Source organism: Chaetodon auriga, chromosome 8 (assembly GCF_051107435.1).
Source record: "Chaetodon auriga isolate fChaAug3 chromosome 8, fChaAug3.hap1, whole genome shotgun sequence".
In the NCBI taxonomy this organism is placed as follows: Eukaryota; Metazoa; Chordata; class Actinopteri; order Chaetodontiformes; family Chaetodontidae; genus Chaetodon; species Chaetodon auriga.
Window position 1 is genome coordinate 21930702 of NC_135081.1, and position 19618 is coordinate 21950319.

Below are 19618 nucleotides of genomic sequence, written 5' to 3' on the forward strand. Positions count from 1 at the left end.
ATCCCCACTGATTCTACATTTGATACCATCAAAAGTACCGAAGCTGGATAAAAAATACCTTATCTGCAGTTGGATTTTCAACCCAAGGCTGCACAGAAGAAAAGATGAGGGAGAAAATCAGCTGGTCCTCAACCTGTAGCTGTTAGGAAATTCTCTCTGGCTACAAAAGCACCACATGACCGGAGGCAGAGGCACAAGCAGGCGGCACCACACAAATGGATGTCCAAACAGGCCGCAAGCAACACGTCACTGTTATTCAAGAAGCAAGCGGAGTCTCAAATTCTGGTGTCGTGACAACATTTTGAAGATATATTATAGAGAAACACTTAGGATTTGAACCCAAGCTTGCAGGGGCTTTAAGTTCAATTCACTGTTCTTATAATAAAGCACATGCAACAGCATAGCAGACGTGAGCAGAGCGACACACAGTTCTTAATTTCAGACCACACTGATGTTACGCATCTTACAATCTTAACAGGATCTGAGCTTCTATGAGCATGTATTTAAATTCACTACTGAAGCTGTTGGGAAATTATGTGGATGTGATAAGAAGAAGCTGTGTTTCCATCAAAAACCTAACTATCACAGGTACGATACGCAGGAAACAACAGTGAACAACTGTTTGTTCCCTTAGTTTGTTTTGAGTGGGGACAGCACCCATTGGCCCACATCCAGCCCACCACTTTTTCATGTCGCACGTGTAGGTGTGTAAGTGAGTGTGTGTTTGTTTGTTTGTGCATTTGTGTGTGCTTGGCAGACATAAAGTAGGAGACAGATGGTGACATTTATATAATCCAGGAGAACATAAACTGTGTGGTTGGGGATGTCCCATGGAGCATGAAACCGAACAGTGAAGTCAAATAGAAATTGACCCTCACTCTCTGTCTCTCATTGCAACTTTCACTACTGTTTTCATAACCAAGATTTCTCATCCTCATTTCTACATTTACACTTGATATACTGAAACACTGTTGCTCTTACCATCAATGCAATTCCTTAGATCAAGATAACACTTCAACAATAAGGCCATATCTTCGTGTTGTTTCTTATCTTACCTTATCGGAACGCTGCTGAAGCTTCACTGTGCATTACAACTGCTTTCAGGATGTGGGCAAAAGTAAAAGTATGGCAGCTTCTTCAGCGCAACTTGTTCCACTTTAAAGGATAAGTTCACAATTTGTCTTGAAAAAATACTCAATTGCCACTGAACAAAACTGCCACAGAGAAATTACACATGGAACTGAATTGACTTAGACAAAAGCCCTTTGGTTAGGGTTAATAAAGTTTGTGGTTTCAGCTAAAGTGTGAAGGTCACTGCTGGCTTCTGCTGTATTAAACCAAACCGCGATCTTCCCCTCGCCTCACACGAGCCTTAATAAAAAAAGTTTAATAATGCTGTAGTCACTGTAAGGGGAAGAACAGGTGTTTTGGATGAAAAAAAAAATGAATTTAGTGTAGAAATGAAATTTAAACAAGACAGAGTTGTGTTAAAAGGCCCCGAGCTTTCAATGGAAGATGAAAACAGTCGTTCTGTGTAAAATTCAGTTTATCTGAATCGAATATGAGGCTTGATCAGTTTTAGTTCAAATCAGTGATTAAACTCTCTTCGACAGATTCATAATCTTTCAAGTCTGTTGTAAAACTACAGTCCAGTGCTCATAAAGCATTTTTTGCATGCTGTACTCATCCCCCCTGTTCATACTGGCATCTAAAAGATCCCTTCTGAGTGGGTCAGACTCTTCAGTGGAAATCATCCAAAGATACATTTGTTTAGTATAAAATTCCCTCTTTGTGTTTCCTTAGAAAAGTTTCCCTGTTGTGCTGCAGAGGAGGGACGCTGTCCTTTAATGGGGTATCACTCTGCCAACATAAAAAATAAGGTGATCTACAAAATCTCACTATGAGCTTTACACAGATTACATTACTAAAGGCTAAATTTAGGCAAATAAGTGCTGGTAAGAAACTAAAGGACCAAAAAAACAAAAGCCACAAAAAATCTAAACAGCCAAAAAATGACCCAAACAAATGATGGGTGGGAATTTACACTCTGCGCTGACTTGGTGCTGGTGTGGCACATCTTACTCACACTGTCCTTTTAGTAGTTTAAAATAAACTCCCAAAAAAAATCCCATGCTCGTGAGGCACCGTCTCAAATTAAATGCATGAGAAACTTTCAAGTTAGATCAAATGTGTCCTTTAACTGGTTTGTCAAGGAACAGGAAGGAAGGTAGTGGCTGAACTTGCTTTCTTAACCTTTGTAGTTCAAGTCTACAACACATGCGAACACATGGTTAGCCGTTACTATATATACTCAGTCTCACAGGCAGAAAATGCGTGACAAATCTTACTCAAGCTGTCCTCTTGGTGGCTTATAAGAGACTTTATTAACAATTTATTGTGACTTGTGCACTTTTTTACACTGAACACGTGAACTTTGTGCATTTTTACCCATAACTGATTAGTCAAACGGGGAACAGGAAGAACGGCTGAATTTGACCTGTGATTTTCAAAGAAACCCCCAAATGTACGTGAACATGTCCAGAACAAGTCTGGGGTATGTTCAAGCACTTCATGAAATTTTCTCTTTTGGAGCTTTCTTGACACTTTAAACTTAACTACATACTGTATGTAAACACTTATTTCTACTATACCTACACACTGAGTCTTTCATTGAGAAAAGCGCCTCTGGAGAGACTCAGAATGAGGCAGCAGCGTGTTGAAAGTGTCATTACAGAAGGGACAGGTTGTGTGTTTCCTCATCACGCCTCAGATCAATTCACATTAAATGTAAGGTGTGAAAAAAAGCCCCTGTCGTATTTGTTTGGGTGTTAAACTCTGACAGTGACCTATAAAGGCTGGAAATCACAACCACCCACCACAGAGTGTCAGTAAGGGGCCGCACCATTGACCTGTTTCTTATTTTCAATCACTAAGAATCGCATGTCTTCCCATCTTATTCAACATATTTAAACATTTTTTTGAACAATTTGCCATTCGATTGTTACTCTCGCTTTCATTTTTAGGGGCAGCTGAGTGCCACCATTCGTTCCACATCAAAGTGATACTATATGAAACTGCATTTCGGTTTCATTAATCCAATAAAAGTTTCACACCAGTTCTTATGTGGTGCTTGACAGTTTCGCCCTACATGCAATACATTTATGTATCCACAAGTGGAGCCACCTACACCACACAGCCTCCTTCCTCCTCTCTGTCAAACCACAACTGTCTGTACAGATCTACAGAGGGGGAAAAAAACACCACCTCATCTTCACTACAGGCTCATGTAAAAGGGAAAACCCTGTCAACCTGTCATGTCTCTCAGAGAGAAGCAGCAGATGAATTTGGACACTGAGAGTGCAGCACACACGGGGTGAGTCAAGATTTAGTGAGTGAATTCCTCTCTTAAATATGCATCAGAATACTGTTAAAATTCCTGTGATATCTGAGAATACCAGGCTTTCTTGTGTTGTTAGTTGGTGGTGGTCGGTGGATCATTGCTGGTGAGACAAAAAGTGTTTCGATGCTGAAGAAGACACATGTTGGACGATGGGATTTGTTTTTAAAACCAAGCCATCGCTTCAGTATTTCCGCAGAATTCAGAGGAAATAAAGACATTTTGGTACAGCTGAAGAGCGTCAATTTCCATCTGTTTCCATAGTCGAAAGCCAAATTCACGCTCACTCAGAACAAACAGACCTAATGTGACTTGTTGGGATATTGTTTGGATTTATTTGTTGATTTTGCATTTTGACTGATCAACCTAATCAACTTAACATTTCTGGGACGCTCTGTATAAATAAGGATGTGATGTAGAATCAGATACTTGATGAATCCAGTGAACACACAGATGATGCTGCAGTCCACTATGATTAAAGAGACAGCGAAAATACAGTTTTCCACGTCATATTCTTCTCATCAGGAAGGGGCAAAAATGTTTGAGTGATTTACTTGCAGCCTAATCCTTTCACTGTCTAACTCTCACTCTCCCACTCCTCATCATACATCACAAACAGTGGAAAGTAAAGCAGAGCGACGCCATCGTGACATTTTAGCACAGATGCTTGGGGTTTGATTGACAGCTGCTTGTCACATAATTCGGGGTCAGTGGTATTCTAGCTGATCACTGATAAGTTTCAGGCTATGTCATGACAAATAAATGAACCACAATCTGTCCACTGACATGCCACTCAGTGCAAGACCACCAAAAAACTCCCACTGAGGTAAAGTCCCAGAGAAGCAGAAGCATGGTGGCAATAAGCTGAGGAGACATGTACCCACAATGCAATGCATACAAGACAGTCAACCTGGGATTCATACAAAAGGTCCTGTTGTGCGGGAAAGTTAATTTTTGAGCTAGCGGTTAAAGGACAGTAATGTTTTTGCAACCCGAGTCGTATTTAATTAGTTTTGCTTTTTTTTGAGTCATTCTGGAATTAATCAGGAAGATCAATGCAAGCAGTCAGCCAGGTTCTTCTCAGCCTTCCTGTCCATTCTCTTTATCAGTTATTTAGATAATGTGGTTAAACTGGGGATTTACTTGTAACCTTTCTAAGTGTCTGACCACTTGTGCTTGTTGGCAGTGGTGGAGCACTTAAGTACTTCAAAGTAGAAGTACCGACAATCAGGTATGACAATGCAAACATGCTCGTCTATACGAGTAAAATTCCTGCGCTCAAGATAAAAAGCACAAAAAGGATCATCAGGATATATTTAAAGTGTCACAATAAAAGCACTCCTTCTGGAAACAGCCTTTGACAGTGAAATATTACATCACTCGACTATTAATACTGATGCATCAATGTGTAAGTAGTACTTTCTGTTGTAGCGGGTCAAGATGGAGCGAGTTTTAACTACTTTACATATAGTTGGGTGGTTTAGTCCACTGGGTTTTATCCTCAGGGTCAGGCCCCTACAAAGGGTCACAACATGAACCTGAAGGAGTTCTGCTACACACACTGGTTTTCATTTTTAGACTTTGCTTTTTTTATGAAACACTGGATAAAATTACATCTTTGGGCCTCACACAGTTATGTAAGTAAAACTGTGTGGGATGTCTGAAGGGTAAATGTCCCTTTGGTGGAAATACAAACAACTCACAAATATCTATAACGTGACAAGGGGCCCCACCTACACACTGCTTCTTTTGTACAGGGTCACAAGCCACTGACTGGAAGGAAGACTGGAAACTACTGCTTTCATAGTGGATTGTGTTTATGAGCTTATTTATTATAAAATCTTAATCTGAAAAGTAACTAATTACAGCTGTCAGATAAATGTGTGTGTGTGTGTGTGTGTGTGTGTGTGTATTTGGCAGAATGGAGTGTCAGTCGAGGTCCTCGTATAAGTACCTGCTGCTGCAGGTGTGGTGTGGTGTCCTCACGGTGGGCATGGTGGTCATGGCTGCACTTCTCACTTCAATCAAGCCAAAGTCAACTGAGGTCAGTACATCTGCCACAAGAAGAGAAAAAACACTTGAATAGGATTGCACTTGGACTACGATGTTAGGCTTCACATTTCATCCATGACCTTTTCATGTAGCTGATAACTATATCACGCGCAAAAAAAGTGCCTTTTCAATGTGTTACATGCAATCACAAAGCAGGTTCAGTCTAATCTCCAAGTTTGTTGCTGTGAGTCAAGTAAGTGCCTCTAGGTGGCAGCGACATCATGACACGAGGATGCTCTTAAAGGGTGGACAGAGTGATGGAACACTTGTACAATACAGTGTGGTTCAATGTAAACATCACCACAAACTACAGCCTCAGAAAGCACCACAGAGCCGAATCAAACAAGTCTTTGACGCAAAGTATTTACTGCAGAGTACTAGATTACATTATGTCATTCAGGCGTTTCTGTCATTGTGTCCATAGTAGTTCCCCGTCTTATTTCTAAGCCAGGCTCTTATTATTTTTGGATTTTCCAGATGAACCCTCCCAAAAGCCATCGAAACGTCTACAACATGTTAATTTCCAAGGTTGTGTTACACCGTCGCTCTTGGGAAGTTGATGCTTTTCAGACATGGTTTTCACTGACGCTGACAAAATCTAATCAGTAGCTCTCTATTGTTTCTGAGACGACAAAGTAATGGAAAGGATGTTAAAGACGATGATGATGCAGACGATGACGGTTTGTTTTCTATCTTTTTAAGGATCGAGTCATTACACTGAAGCCAGATGTCACTCTAACAGGTATACTGATTAGATGCCAGGTTCTACTGTGTGCACTTCAAATGATGCCTTTTAAAGGTGCAATATGTACAACTTTTACATTAAAATGTTCACAAATTAAATAAAATTATCAATAGAATGAGATGCATCAACAGTTGTTGCTTCATCTCAGATGTCTATGTAGTGTGCTGCAGAGATATCTACTGGTTTGACTCCTGACACCCCAGAGCTGACCCCATCATAGTGCCCAGTCAGGCTTTCAGACGTGGGCCCTGATTGAGGCCAGATGTCCCCCTCGCTCCTCTCCCGCCTCTCCTGTCCTCGCCTGATCCTGCTCTGTCTTTGTTGACCCCAGAGTCAGAGTCCTGGTCAGAGCTACTGTCAATCACCCTGATACTGTTTTCCCATGCCCAGAGCTCCTGCACTAGCGGCATTTAAGCAATAAAACTCCCCCTGTGCTCCAAGCTCCCAGTCAAGGCAGAGTAGGACCACTAGCTGCACGGCTAACTGAGTTAACTAGCTAACAGCATTAGTTAGCAGCAGTTAGCAGTTACTCTGGTTACATACTGCCCCCTATTTGTTAGGAGTATGAATTCAAGAGGTGGTCAATTCTTACATAGTGCACCTTTAAAGTAGCCTCACATTAGTGCACAAATTAAGGGATTATGAATATTTTAATAAAAACATAAAAGCATGTCACGTTTCCATGAATGAAGCTGAATTTAACTCAGATCTTTTCCTTTGCAGCCAACACTTCTGTGGCTTCCTTAAAATCAATAGGTAAGTTAGATCATTTTTTACTATTAACACCCAAACTTTTTAAAGAAATTACGACAAACTGAAAGATGCTAATGGCAGAACCGCGGAAGTAAAATACATTGTGAACATTTCGACAGTTATTGCATCATTAGCTAACCTCTCAGTTATGTTGCTTTTCAGGATCCTCTCCCTCATACATCGAGCTTGTCAGATGTAAGTAAACTTCCTCTTCTGGCTATTCAGATGCATGTTCATCGCTTCTTCTTATGTGGGAAATCAATGTGTTTTGATGATTTCATGATCTGAATTGTAAAATAGGGAGAGCTTTGGTGACATATGTTGCATTTTTTAAATCTTCAGTCCACCATTTTGCATTTCTCACATCTGTTGTTTATGTCTTGGTCAAGTTTAAACGATGAGATGTCGAGATATTTTAAGTGACAGAAGAAACTTTTTCAACTTTCCGAAACATCCACAGTCAATGTTGGGTTTTGTTGCTGGTGCCTCAAAGAGCGAGGACTTCTCTGGAGCTGTCATTTCACACCAACGACCACACAGAGAAAACTAGACGGAGACCCCACATTCTAGCCCACAGACGTTTTAACTGGTGGGACTGGAGTACGAGGCCTGACTCTCGCTTTTTACTGATCTCTGTTGCCGTCACTATGTTTCGGCTGCCACACTTGACACCTCCAGATGACGGCTTCAGGCATGTTGTTGGAGCTGCTGAAAGTCATTCTCAGAAACGTAGGAAGCCTTTAAATGAGGACAGGGCTGACTGAGAGGAAGCGGCTACACCGAAGAGGAAATAAAAGCTCCTAGAGAACTATATAACAGATATTTTTAAGTGAGATGTTCAGATTGATTGAAACAAATCTCAGTGGGTCTGTTGGGGTTAAAAGCCCTGAACATGTATTATCAATTTCCTGCTACATGCAGTGGAGTCCGACACAAACACACCTTTTTCCGACAGTTACAGCATCTTCTGTCATTTCTCATCACAGATCTCCTGTATTTCTGTTTTTGTCCTGGCTCCACTACCTGGTTGAAGTCACAAATTTGACCCAAAATGTAAAGCTGAGTGATAAACTCTGAACAAATAATAACTAAAAATGTTTTTGCCTTCCACTGTTACTAATAGTCATGAACATTTAATGAGACAGAGATATTTGAATCTTTAAGGGCCCTTAAACTACAATTGTTTGTACATATAAAAAGTTGTACTACTTCCTTATCTACTTTTACACTAGAACAGCAGCATCTACAGTATATCTGTCACTCTCCAGCTGAACAACTATTATATCAAAGAGATTAATGTACAGTACTTTGGCACATAATTCATCCACATGTACGCCCAGTGGGACTAAACCACCGACTGACAGAGACAGAGTAGCTTTGTCATGTTTCCAGTCTCAAGCGTTGTGCTCCTCCCACCACATCGCCTCTTTCCTGTGTGAAGTGGGTTCCTCAGAACCTCAGCAAACCCCAAGAAGAGCTGTAATGTGGGCTGCACTGACTCAAGGTATAATTACAGCCCACAGCATCAGACACCATCAGTTTGTCAGGGGATGCTTAGTCTGCCACATGGAAGGAAATTAACCATTAATTGAAAGATCAGCTTTGTTTGCCTGACTGATGAATATTTGACTGTGGGTGTTTCAAAGGGGCTTGGTAGACTTTAGAACTACAATATGAGCCACAGAGGTCTCATATGCCACTGCCTAAAGTTGGATGAGCTGAAAATGTTTTCATTGCTAAGCAACTAAGTAAAATTTTGCAAAATCTATCCACAGCTACAGGCAAGGATTCTTGGCAAACCTCGGACAGCTGTGACTCCTGCTCCCTCGTCCTGCGTGACAACACCATCTACTTCAAGAAGGCCAGCATCTACTTCATCTACGCCCAGGTCACCTTCAGCAAGCATCAAAAGAGAAATCAGACCAATCATGTGATTTTGAAAAGAAACCCCTCATTTGGTAGAACTACCAAGAAACTGATTGAGGGGACCTTCCCGCACACAATGGAGAGCTCTGTGTGGGTGGCCAAGGTGGTCAGGCTCACAGAGGGAGACAGTGTCAGCTTAAATATCACAGGTGATTATCTAATAGACAGCACAAGCACATTCTGGGGTGCCTGTCAGCTCCATTAGCACTGCCAATCTCAAGGATTTGATACTGTACAAGAGAGAATCATTCAGGGTTGGACTTGTATGTTATTCGTAATTCTATGCTCATATGTTTCAGCAAAACCTGTGTTTTGCTCCCACAGATGTGCTGGATATCTAACCAAATTTTATGCCAGATGATACTCAAAATAACAGGGATTCAGTGATGTTCAACAATTACTGTATCTTGTAGATACCCTTGGCTTTACTGCCTTTGCAGGGTGGTAAAGCCTTTTAATAACCTTTGTGGTCAACATGGAACACTAAAATGCTAAAAGCTCCATCGGGCAGGGTGAGGAAGGTTTTAACTACAGATTTTACTGAGTAAAACCTCTCAATAAAAGGTCACGTCTTCATAATCTATTGATTTTGGACAACAATATCTTGGCAAAACAACGAACATCAGTCCAACCTTAGCAGAGTCTCTACTCCTGAAATTGTGTGGTGTTTTGTGGTGTTGTAAATTTCTAAGCTAACAGCATTGTAAAATGTGTGTGATGTCTGGGGCATGAATATGTTTGTTTTCACTGCTATGTTCTTGTGTAATTTATGAAATGGAGTATTATATTGGTGGTGGTTTGATTCAAAGTACTGAAAGAGTAATAAAACCTGTATGATTTGAAAGCCGTTGAGTTAATTTACTGACTTCTCATGTGCACTGTGAGCAGCCAGCTGACCACACGGTGGTGCCACCTCCCTCCAAATAAGAGGGTAAATGAAAGACTCCATGTACTGTGTATCAAACTCACCATTCATGTCACAGATCCCATTACACAGCCTGATAACACAGTATAATCATCTGCTGACTTAAAAAAAACTGACCACAGTCATTCCACAGATGCCCATGAAACCCCAAGATTACTATTACAACCCCAGCCAACACAAAACGTGGTGTTGCTCATCTCATTGGCCTGAGGCTAATACTGTACACGCATACAGTACGTAACATTGTACAACTTTAACGATGTGTTGCCTCAAGCAGGCAGGAGCAACAGGTGCAAAACAGGAAGCCACATATTTGGTGCAATATCAGTCATACTGCTTCCCCTTTACAACACATCCACAGACATATCTGAACTCGAAACGCCCTCGGATCAAACTCCTTGGAGGCTGTTTGGTTCCCCTCATGACATATGTATGAATGCTATTCTCAGATTCGCTGAGAGATAATGTGGACTTTTCTGTCTGTCTGACCTTCGCACTACAGTCCCTCAGCTCTACACGAATTAAGCTGCTGATGTGTCAATGCGCCAAATGAACCACAGCAATTTCCTGCACACCGGTGAATTTTAACCAGCCTGATTGGGATTCATTTGCTGAAATGAACAAGAGTCATCAATCCAGTAAACACTGGACTAACTTTAAACATCTCACAAGCCCAGAGGCCCATTTAAGATTTATTTTAATGCAAGCAGTAAAATGCTCAAACTTATACTGTGGAAACCATAAATTTATAAGACAAAGAGTCTACAGCCATGCTAGCAGCTCTCTGAGGTTTGTCTTAGGCACAGTGGTGCTTCAAGCTAAATGCTAACATCTGCACGCTAATATGGGCTGTGTATTACATAGTAACTCCATACTATATAATACACCATATTTATTCTGCTCTTTTATTTAAGTGCAACTGTGCCCATGGCATGTATGCTACTTTCTGCTAACAATCGCACAATGCACTGCTCAGCATTTTACATGTGAGCAAATGACCACTGTGGGACTCCATCACCTGGCAGCGATGACATAAAATGACGATTTGTTGCTCAGTATTGAGTAAAATGCTCAGTATGTACCATATTTTCTGGGGTGTGAGTGATGACGCATTGCTGATGTTAACAGGCATAATCTTTACCATACTAACCATCTTAGTTTAGCATGTTAGCATGATAACATTTGCTCAGTAGTACTTAACTCAGAGTATAGCTGGGGCTGATGGGAATATCATCAGTTTTGCCAGTACTTGCTCATGAACCAAAGTGTTGGTCAAATTAAAATTTGACCTGAGATGGAGCCACATGAAAAGTTAAGGGATCACCAAAGTTATTAGAATTCATCAGGGGGACATACAACCTGATGCACCAGATGGTTTGTTACACACGACCATCTGGGAGGTCGTCCTTGGAAACTGTTTGGAAAAGGCCAGGCACTTTCAAAAAATATTTGGCAGGTGACTGTATGAACCATCTGTCAATTTCAACCAATCAGATCAACGGACCATATGATGTTGTAGGAGAGCGAAAGTCTTGCCGAAGGCAGTCGGGAGGAGAGCGAAAGCCTGTTTTCCACTGAGAAAAGCCTTCGGTGCCGTTCTTTGCTCCTCTTCAACAAAGAAATACTCTCCACTTCTGATGTAACTGATGCTAGCTGCATCTATGCTAACCTCAAACAGTGGTTTCTCCCACCAATGACACACCTACACAACGGCCACCTGTAGATGCCAGCAGATACTCACTGCACACGCACAGAACTTAAATCCTGGCGAGATGGATTCACTGCTTGCGTGATCTTGTGGGATCTCACAAATACAGCTGCCTCGCACGGACATGAATCTTTTCAGTTAAAAACCTGCCGCGACATTAAACTGTCACGGTGATGCTACAGAAAAACTCAAGGGATCACAAACAGTTCATCTAATGGTTGTTAAGATATTTCTTCACCTGATGTTTCAATCCGCAGAGCCACTAAGTGAGTAATAAGGTCTTTCTTCAAGTGTTAATTATTAGCCTACACCAATCTTAAACCCTGACCATAATGACTGTAAAACACCCTTGAACACATTCACATGCAGCGCAGAAGCCGACTTAACATCTCAGAAACCCCTCTTTCTTACCAGCACTTTATAAATAGGATTGATTTGACTTCATGTGACGTGGCAAAAACTCCCTTTGTGTGAGACCTGCACATGACCTATGGACACGTGGGCCACCCAAAGAACAGGATTCAGAGACAGCAGGTGGCATGACATCACCTCCAACAGGTATGATTAGGCTGCTGATTTCCTCACACATTAGTACAACACTTTCTTTGTTTCCTCGTCCCTTTGTAGTCCCGTGGGGGCTGTTTGTCAGCCTTGCCATTTCTGTCAGCTTCTTCGTCCAGGCTCGACGACATTCTGAGCCTCAGAAAGACACAGAAATGTTCTTGTCTACGCCTAAAGACACAAATTTGCCTGTGGCTTTATTCTGGGTTGGTTAAATAAAATCAAACATTAAAAGACGTGAGGATAAGATAAGATATAAGGAGGCAAGTTAAGGCATCTCTGGTGGAAACGAGGGGGAGATTAACATTAGTGATGGTGTGTGCTCAAACACTTGTTCAGTTAATTCCTTGTTGTCCTGACCGTTGAGCAGCTCTTCCAGATGGAGGGTTTATTTTATTTAAGGCTTTGTAAACCATTATGCTTAATGTGCAAGGCGTCTTTGGTGTTTATGAAATAGTCACATTACCTCTAATAGCTTCTTCTTCTAGTAAATTTTCCAGGCATTTTTACAATTAGAGACAGTTAATTTTTATTATTGTTTCTTTTTACCAAGTGTTAAAAGCCTCAATATTTTCAGTTAAGCTTTTACACACCAACACTTGTTTCTACAGCAAAACAAAATACACTTTTTCAGAGGTGCAAATGTTGCATATATGCATACTGAGATCTGCTTATTATGTAAAAGTAACAATATTTCAATCTTAAAATACTACATTACAAGTTAAAGTTCAACAGAAATATTAACAAAAAGAATGTGTCATATTTTATGAGTTTAGCATATTTTGTATGCGAAATCTTTCTCTGCAAAGTACCACAAACATGCACATAAGTACAGTACTTGAGAACATGTACTATGTCCACTACTTCATAAATGTTTTATAAGTTGTAATCTACAGTATGTTTGCTGTGAAAGTCAGCGGGCCATCTAGCAGAGGACTGAAATAGTATTTTTCGCTTCAATGCATCATGTAAATGTCTTTTTAGACAGATACATCGGAGTGTTTTATTAATCCCAAAGGGGAAATTACAGGGTTACAGCCAAGCGCATCACACATGAAAGAAACAAATACAATTACAAAGGCAAATAAAATCCAAATAACTAAAATAGACTAAAGCTAAACAGCTATGCAACTGAGCATAATGACTGAAATATGAAGGTCCCATCTGTATCAAGCCAGCTCATCTCGTCAGTGTATACTGGTAATGAAATTAAAAGTTAAGATACATCAGCTTTCGTTCTATGGGCCCATGTGAGTATTAAACACTTCCTGACTCATGCACGTCACCATTAGGTATTAGCTGCTTTTCTTATGTGTAATTATGTGTTTTTATTATATTTAATAATGCAAAAAAAGGGGGAAAAACATCTATCATCACTTCCTCCATCTTGTCAGTGATTCTCAAATGCCAATCACCTGACTTAAAGTCATGTTGACAGGATGTACTTCCTGTATTCCAGTGATGTTTTTTCTGCATATATTTTTTGGTTGATTTAACTGTAGCTTTGGTCACATGTTCGCGCTCATGTTTGACGAACTGTTAATCATGTGATAGTATTTGAGAGCAAATACAGCTGGCCTTGGGGGGGGAAAAGTTTTGAAAAATGAAGGTTTGTTTTGCTGTGATTTTTGAGTTCCCACTATGATGAAGTGGGAAGAAATGTGGAGAAAAGTTTCACTCATTTCAGCCACTGCATCATTTGCATAAACAAAATCAATAAACTCTGTCGCTGCTTTGCCTCAACAAAGGTCAACTGTGTAACCACAAAGATCAACAAGGCAAGAAAAGCGTAGGAGGAATCGTCTGACAAACATTAAATTTATGAAATGCAGGAACTGATGCCCTGGAGATTAGAGAAGTGGGCCTAAAACTGGAATGTAAAATCTGAATCCCCAGCAAGTGGGAAAGTCTGAAAACAATGTTTTCTGCCTGCCACAGAAAAAAAGGCCAGCAGTAGATGCGAGACTCACGAAGAGCTCGCATGCTCTACAAGTCCTCAAAGGTCACAGGGATTAAACTCCACTGTAACAACACTTATGTCTTAGTCACACTGCAGACTTCTCTTTGTCACAGCGACTGCATCCGTCCAAATTCTTACTGACTCACACAGGATGGACAGATTTTACCGCTGGCTGAAGTCCAAGGGTATCAGCAGCAATGGTTATCATGTGCTTGTTTTGACTTCTCCTGACCGGTGCTGCTATGACATCTAAAACCTGCTCTCATCAGTATTTTTATAGGAACAATGGAAGGACTGAGTAATGTGAAGGCTGTCACTGGATGTGACAAACCCACAGAGAGCGATCACCCTACTCGGCAATTCCCATCAGCTCCACGACGCCTTGCAGCATCTTGAATTTTATTTGTGTTTTTGTTTCCAACAACTCCTCCAAGATACAGGGAAAAATACGTAGTGTGTAACTGCCCCTTATGACACATGGAAGCATTTTCTGACCTGATGTCCCGATCAGCATGGACGACATCATTCGTCTGTGCTTTACAAAACCGTTACAAATCACTGTTGAGAAATAAATCCATTTTATAAACTGACAACGCTTTGGTTAAGGTTTGGTTAGGTTTTGGCACAAAAACACCTTGGTAAGGCTTTGGGAAACATCGTGGTTTGGGTTAAAATTACTACTTAGGTAAGGTTAGGGGACCTTCATCGTCATGGTTAAAAAATAAACACATGGTTAAGGTTATGGAGCAGTAACCTTAGAAGGCTTTGTCACTTAAACATAAGCATATGTTGTTTGGAGGTATTTGCTGAAACGACTGATTCTGACAGGACACGACTTTACCCCCAACCTTACTGTTGTGACTGTTCTCACTGCTCGCATCAGCCTTGTTTCCAGCTGCTGCAGGCAGCTGTTTTTACCGACAAAGCTCTGATAAACCTGCTGTTCACGACCTGCACGGCAGACCCTCGACAGGCGGCTGTGACCTTCAAGGTGAGGGTGAAAATATGACACTAGACTCCTTTGATACAAATGTTCTTATGGTTAATCATATTTTGAAGACCACATATAAGTGACAAAGGACGTTTTTCTATATGACACTTCTGTTACCACTGAATTTCTCATGTTCTTTGATCGGTTACACAGCGAAACATTTCCACCAAATCTGTTCACAACATCCAGACAATATGTCAGATAATCCAAATCAGGTTTATTGCCAAGTGGGAACAAATGAGGAATTTGCCTTCATGTTTTGTTGCATAACAATAAACATACTAAGAGAAATGTTAATGCACTGTATTCAGTGAGATATTAATAAAGCAGCGAGGAGAGAAGAGAAGCAGCTCAGCCCTGATAAGGTCAACCTGACCAAATTGTTGCATTTACATCTTGGATAATATTTAAGATTGTTTGGCGAATTTATTTTATAAAACATATCCGAGGACATGGTTATTATTTCCAATCATCGGCACAAAGTCGCCTCATGTTACTCTGAGCTGCGGTGACGCAACAAGATATTAAAGCATCCTGTCACTTTTCTCTAAACTTTTTTTGTCCTTGTCAGGATCCTCTAGGAATGACGACTCCGTATTTCCAGCGAGATGATTGGTCTTGGTTACCATGGTGATCTACACCAGCGAACATAGCGTCACGAGACCGGAAAACCTAGCCCAAACATAGCTAGCTAACCATAGCTATAAATATATACATATGACTGGCTAACTCGCTAATGTCGCTAAGTGGTACAGGCTAGCTAGCTGTTGAACATTGCAATTAGCTGCTAAGGAGACAGAAATCTCCCCCAGGAGTTGGAGGTCTAATGAGAGCTAAAAGGAGAGTGGATGTTGGATTTACCTGTGTCAGCTGGTCAGAAACACGTTTCCACATGAATGCTTATGTTGCTCCGTGTCTGTCGGGCCCAGTCGGATGTGTGAATCGGAAGCTGTTTACGAACACGTTCGCCATTTCTAAGTTGTGTGTCACAGTTGTGTTTACACCTTGTTGCACTGCCCCCATGTGGTCAAAATAAATAAATCAGCGTATCATTAATGGAAGGATAATTCTGGTTTGCTTTTTTTTGTTTGTTTGTTTGTTTGTTTGTTTGTTTGTTTGTTTTGTACTCACCAAGGCTGAGATCTGGGCACATCACCCTACAAAGTCCAACAGGGCGAGATGATCAGAGAACTTGTAAACAAACCTGCACATTAGTCAGATTACGTTTTTTGGTGGTAAAAGTGAAAGTGAGAGCACACAAACTGTTGATATTGATCCCTCATTGTACAGAACAACTGTGCCTGCACAATTACGGCAAGCACGGTAGGTTAAAGTTGAAGCAGGAAGTCAATCTGTGACAGTGTGCAACTGTGATGGATGCTGACAGTGTGCAGCTGGGAAATCATCTTAAAGTTCACCTTAATTACCTCTTCCAATTAATCAGACTTTCCTGAGATTGTACATTTGATTGTTTGGCTACTTGAAATTCTTGTCCCCTTGAATTCGTCTCTATGTTCCCTGATCTCAGAAATTAACTTGTTGAATATAGTGTCATCGCCACAAGTACAAAAGCAACACATTATCATCCTTCAAAAATACACTGGATCTTCGTCTGGTGTTTGATGTATCACAAATGCTGTCCTTATAATTTAAAATGTATAAACTCCACCGAGACAAATTCCTCTATGTTTACTGCATTTCATTTAGGAAACATTTGGATCCTAAATTAGTGTAAATCCTGACACTCAAACTTCCCACCACCACCGACTTGGAAGTTCATCTCTTAAACAGCTAATTATAGCCTCTAAGGACTGTGAGCACTTGCCTCATTGGCCTACGTTGGCTGTGTGCTATTTGTTTTGGAGGCCTGTCAAACACACACATAACATTTCAAGCATTGTACATTTCACAACACACACACACACACACACACACACACACACACACACAGTTATACTGACCTTGAACGCATTTTCTTCTACTAAAATCAACACCTTTATTTCTTTTCACTTAATTAAATTGACTTTTTTTGACCCTGTAAAAATGCCTCAAGTTTGGAATCAGCTGATTTGGTGGTTATGACTCAAGGATAATGTAAAATCCCGGGTTCAGATAACCACTTAGTCTAAGTTGTTTTCAAATCGGCTCCTGACAGATACAGTAGGAGAACGAGGAGGAGGTGAAACACCTAATAGGTACAGCGTAACTTCTTGGAGGCGTAGCGTTGGTTTGTAGGCCACCAGACTATACAGTCTAGTGGCAGCGGAAGCCACCTTGCATTTGTGGTTAAACCTCATTTTGGCCCAGTTTATTCCCTTACACATCAACAGCTCCCTCTGAGCCCACACACGGCAACACTGAAGAGAGAATGATGAGACAGAAACCAAAATCTTCTGATGTGGATTTTTTGTTTCTTCAAAAATTGGCACCTGTGATTGTGTCACCAAGATGAATGTGAAAATGAGGCTCACGGCATAAACGCAGCACCTTGTTTGCCTACAACAGCTTCCTTCCTCCACTTCCTCCGTCCCGGGCCTCCCACCCTCCTTCCCTTCCTGCCCTGAGGTAATCTTTGTCGCCGTTGCGGTTGAGCTCCACTGCGTGATGACCACACAATCCTGGGATTTCATGATGCAATCCATGAGCAAAATCAGCAAAGAACAAAAGAGGGCTTTTTCAAAGTGCTCCAGATATCGCGAGGGGGGGGGTTCCATGTAGGAAATAAGTCACCAAATGAGAGGACTGATAATGATTCAGTCACACAGGGAAAGGAAAAGGGCACCAGATATGAGGGTTGAAGCTGGGGAGTTTCAGTTTCTGGCTGCATGAAAAGAGGCATTTGTCTCGTGGAGGAATCCAGTGGGAGTTTGTGAGTTGTGTGTTACAGATGACCTCTGGGAAAACATGGTGTTTTTTTTAAATTCTTTCTCAACTTGGAAAGGTTCGATAGGTTGTACAGCATGATGAAAAATGACAGTAGATGAGGTGCTGAGTAATGGCCGAGCACATTCACACATAAATCATGGCTTTGTTGTGCTTATTCATAATAATTTAAGTATGTTTTACAAAAGAGAGGGAGAAAGGGAGGGAGACAACACAACAAGCATGGGAACCAAGGGTGGCATACCTTTCTGTTCATGTCCATATTGGCTTTAGATTTATCCAGGTCCAGGAATGACAGCGTCCTCGTTGCTTCCAGAGGAGGACTGTCCTCCTCAGTCTGTCCTTAACACACACGTCCTTTACTGTGTCCATTCATTGTTTAACTGGGAGGTCCCTTTCATACCAGCAGATTTTTTTTTTTTTTCAGACTGCCAGTAAATTTCACAGAGATACAGATCAGTTCATAAGACAACTCCCTCTGTTATCAATCCAAGACACAATGCATAACTGTTCTCAGGAATGTCACAACCTAAAATGTCTCTAAGTGTAATCTTGTCTTCAACTCAGGTTGTCTTTGCACACGAGCAGAAAACATGGGAATGAATGATTCATTTATGTGCATGATCATCGGACAGCGCTGCTGTGTGCGGGGTTGTCTTCAATTTGAGGTGTGATGAAAAGGGAAATTAAATTCTTCTGACCAAATTCCCCCAATTTTCTCCTCTGATTTATTTTTAATTCCTGTTTTAGATGGACACGTAGGGGATTCATATCTTTATGGATCTTCAGGGTTATTCTGAAAAAAAAAAAAAATAAAATTAATAAATAAACCAAATAAATAAGACAGGATTGTAGCTTGTATATGAGCCTCCTGTACAGTCTGAGGTCACCGGATATCAGAGGTAACAGCTTCATTTGGTGAATCTCCTTATGAATAATCGAGAGGTGGTGGGTGAGCGTGCAGGAGGAAGTGCAGAGAAGCACTATATGTGTTTGTTTGCTCCTGTGTCATGTGGGTGCATATGATGATGGTGACGATGATTTCATCCTGTTACATCTTGCGGTCGGTTTTGTGTTTGCATGCTGGAATGAAACAGCCGAGGCCAGGCACGAAGATGTGATTCCACCCCTGATTTCACACACCGCGAAATGCCGCGCAGGCATGCACGCACACACACCTACACGCACACGCATGCACAGACACCTACACACGTACGCCCATGCACACACACTTACACATGCACACATCCTTACACACACACCCATGCACACGCACCTACACGTACACGCTTGAAACTACGGTGTTGTATGAGTCCTGATCTTCCAAGATACGCACACACACACACGAGGGAAAGGGAGTGAAAAAAAAAAAAAAAAAAAAAAAGCGCACTCAAAACGAAAACAGGGCATGTCCTGCACATTTTGCCTGACGTGGAGCCCACACGTTTGAAAGCCGTGTCTCAAAACGTCAGGTGAGAAAGTGAAAGAGGGAAACCGACGCAGAGACAATGGCTCAGAAGCAGAAGTGTAAAACCAGTCGGTCCAGCCGTTCCAGCAGGGTTGCATAATCCTCCAGTTCTGAAACGGAAAGCTGAGGGTTGCCAAGTTTTCCCATTAACACGTGTTTCTCTTTTGAGTAAGGTAGTTTTCAGACGTGAGTTTTTGATGGAAAGGGGTGAAAAAAGGGAAATCTCAGAAAACGGGGCACTTTAATGTA

General features: G+C 41.2%; 1 protein-coding gene across 1 annotated transcript; it reads left to right on the forward strand.

Moving 5' to 3' along the window:
* The first annotated feature begins 5318 nt into the window (after window positions 1–5318).
* On the forward strand, window positions 5319–9214 carry lta (lymphotoxin alpha (TNF superfamily, member 1)). The gene is made up of 6 exons (XM_076736754.1): window positions 5319–5441; window positions 6152–6191; window positions 6918–6950; window positions 7110–7142; window positions 8723–9022; window positions 9198–9214. The coding sequence occupies exons 1-6, from the start codon at window positions 5319–5321 to the stop codon at window positions 9212–9214; spliced, it is 546 nt and encodes a 181-aa protein (XP_076592869.1).
* The last annotated feature ends 10404 nt before the right edge of the window (window positions 9215–19618 follow it).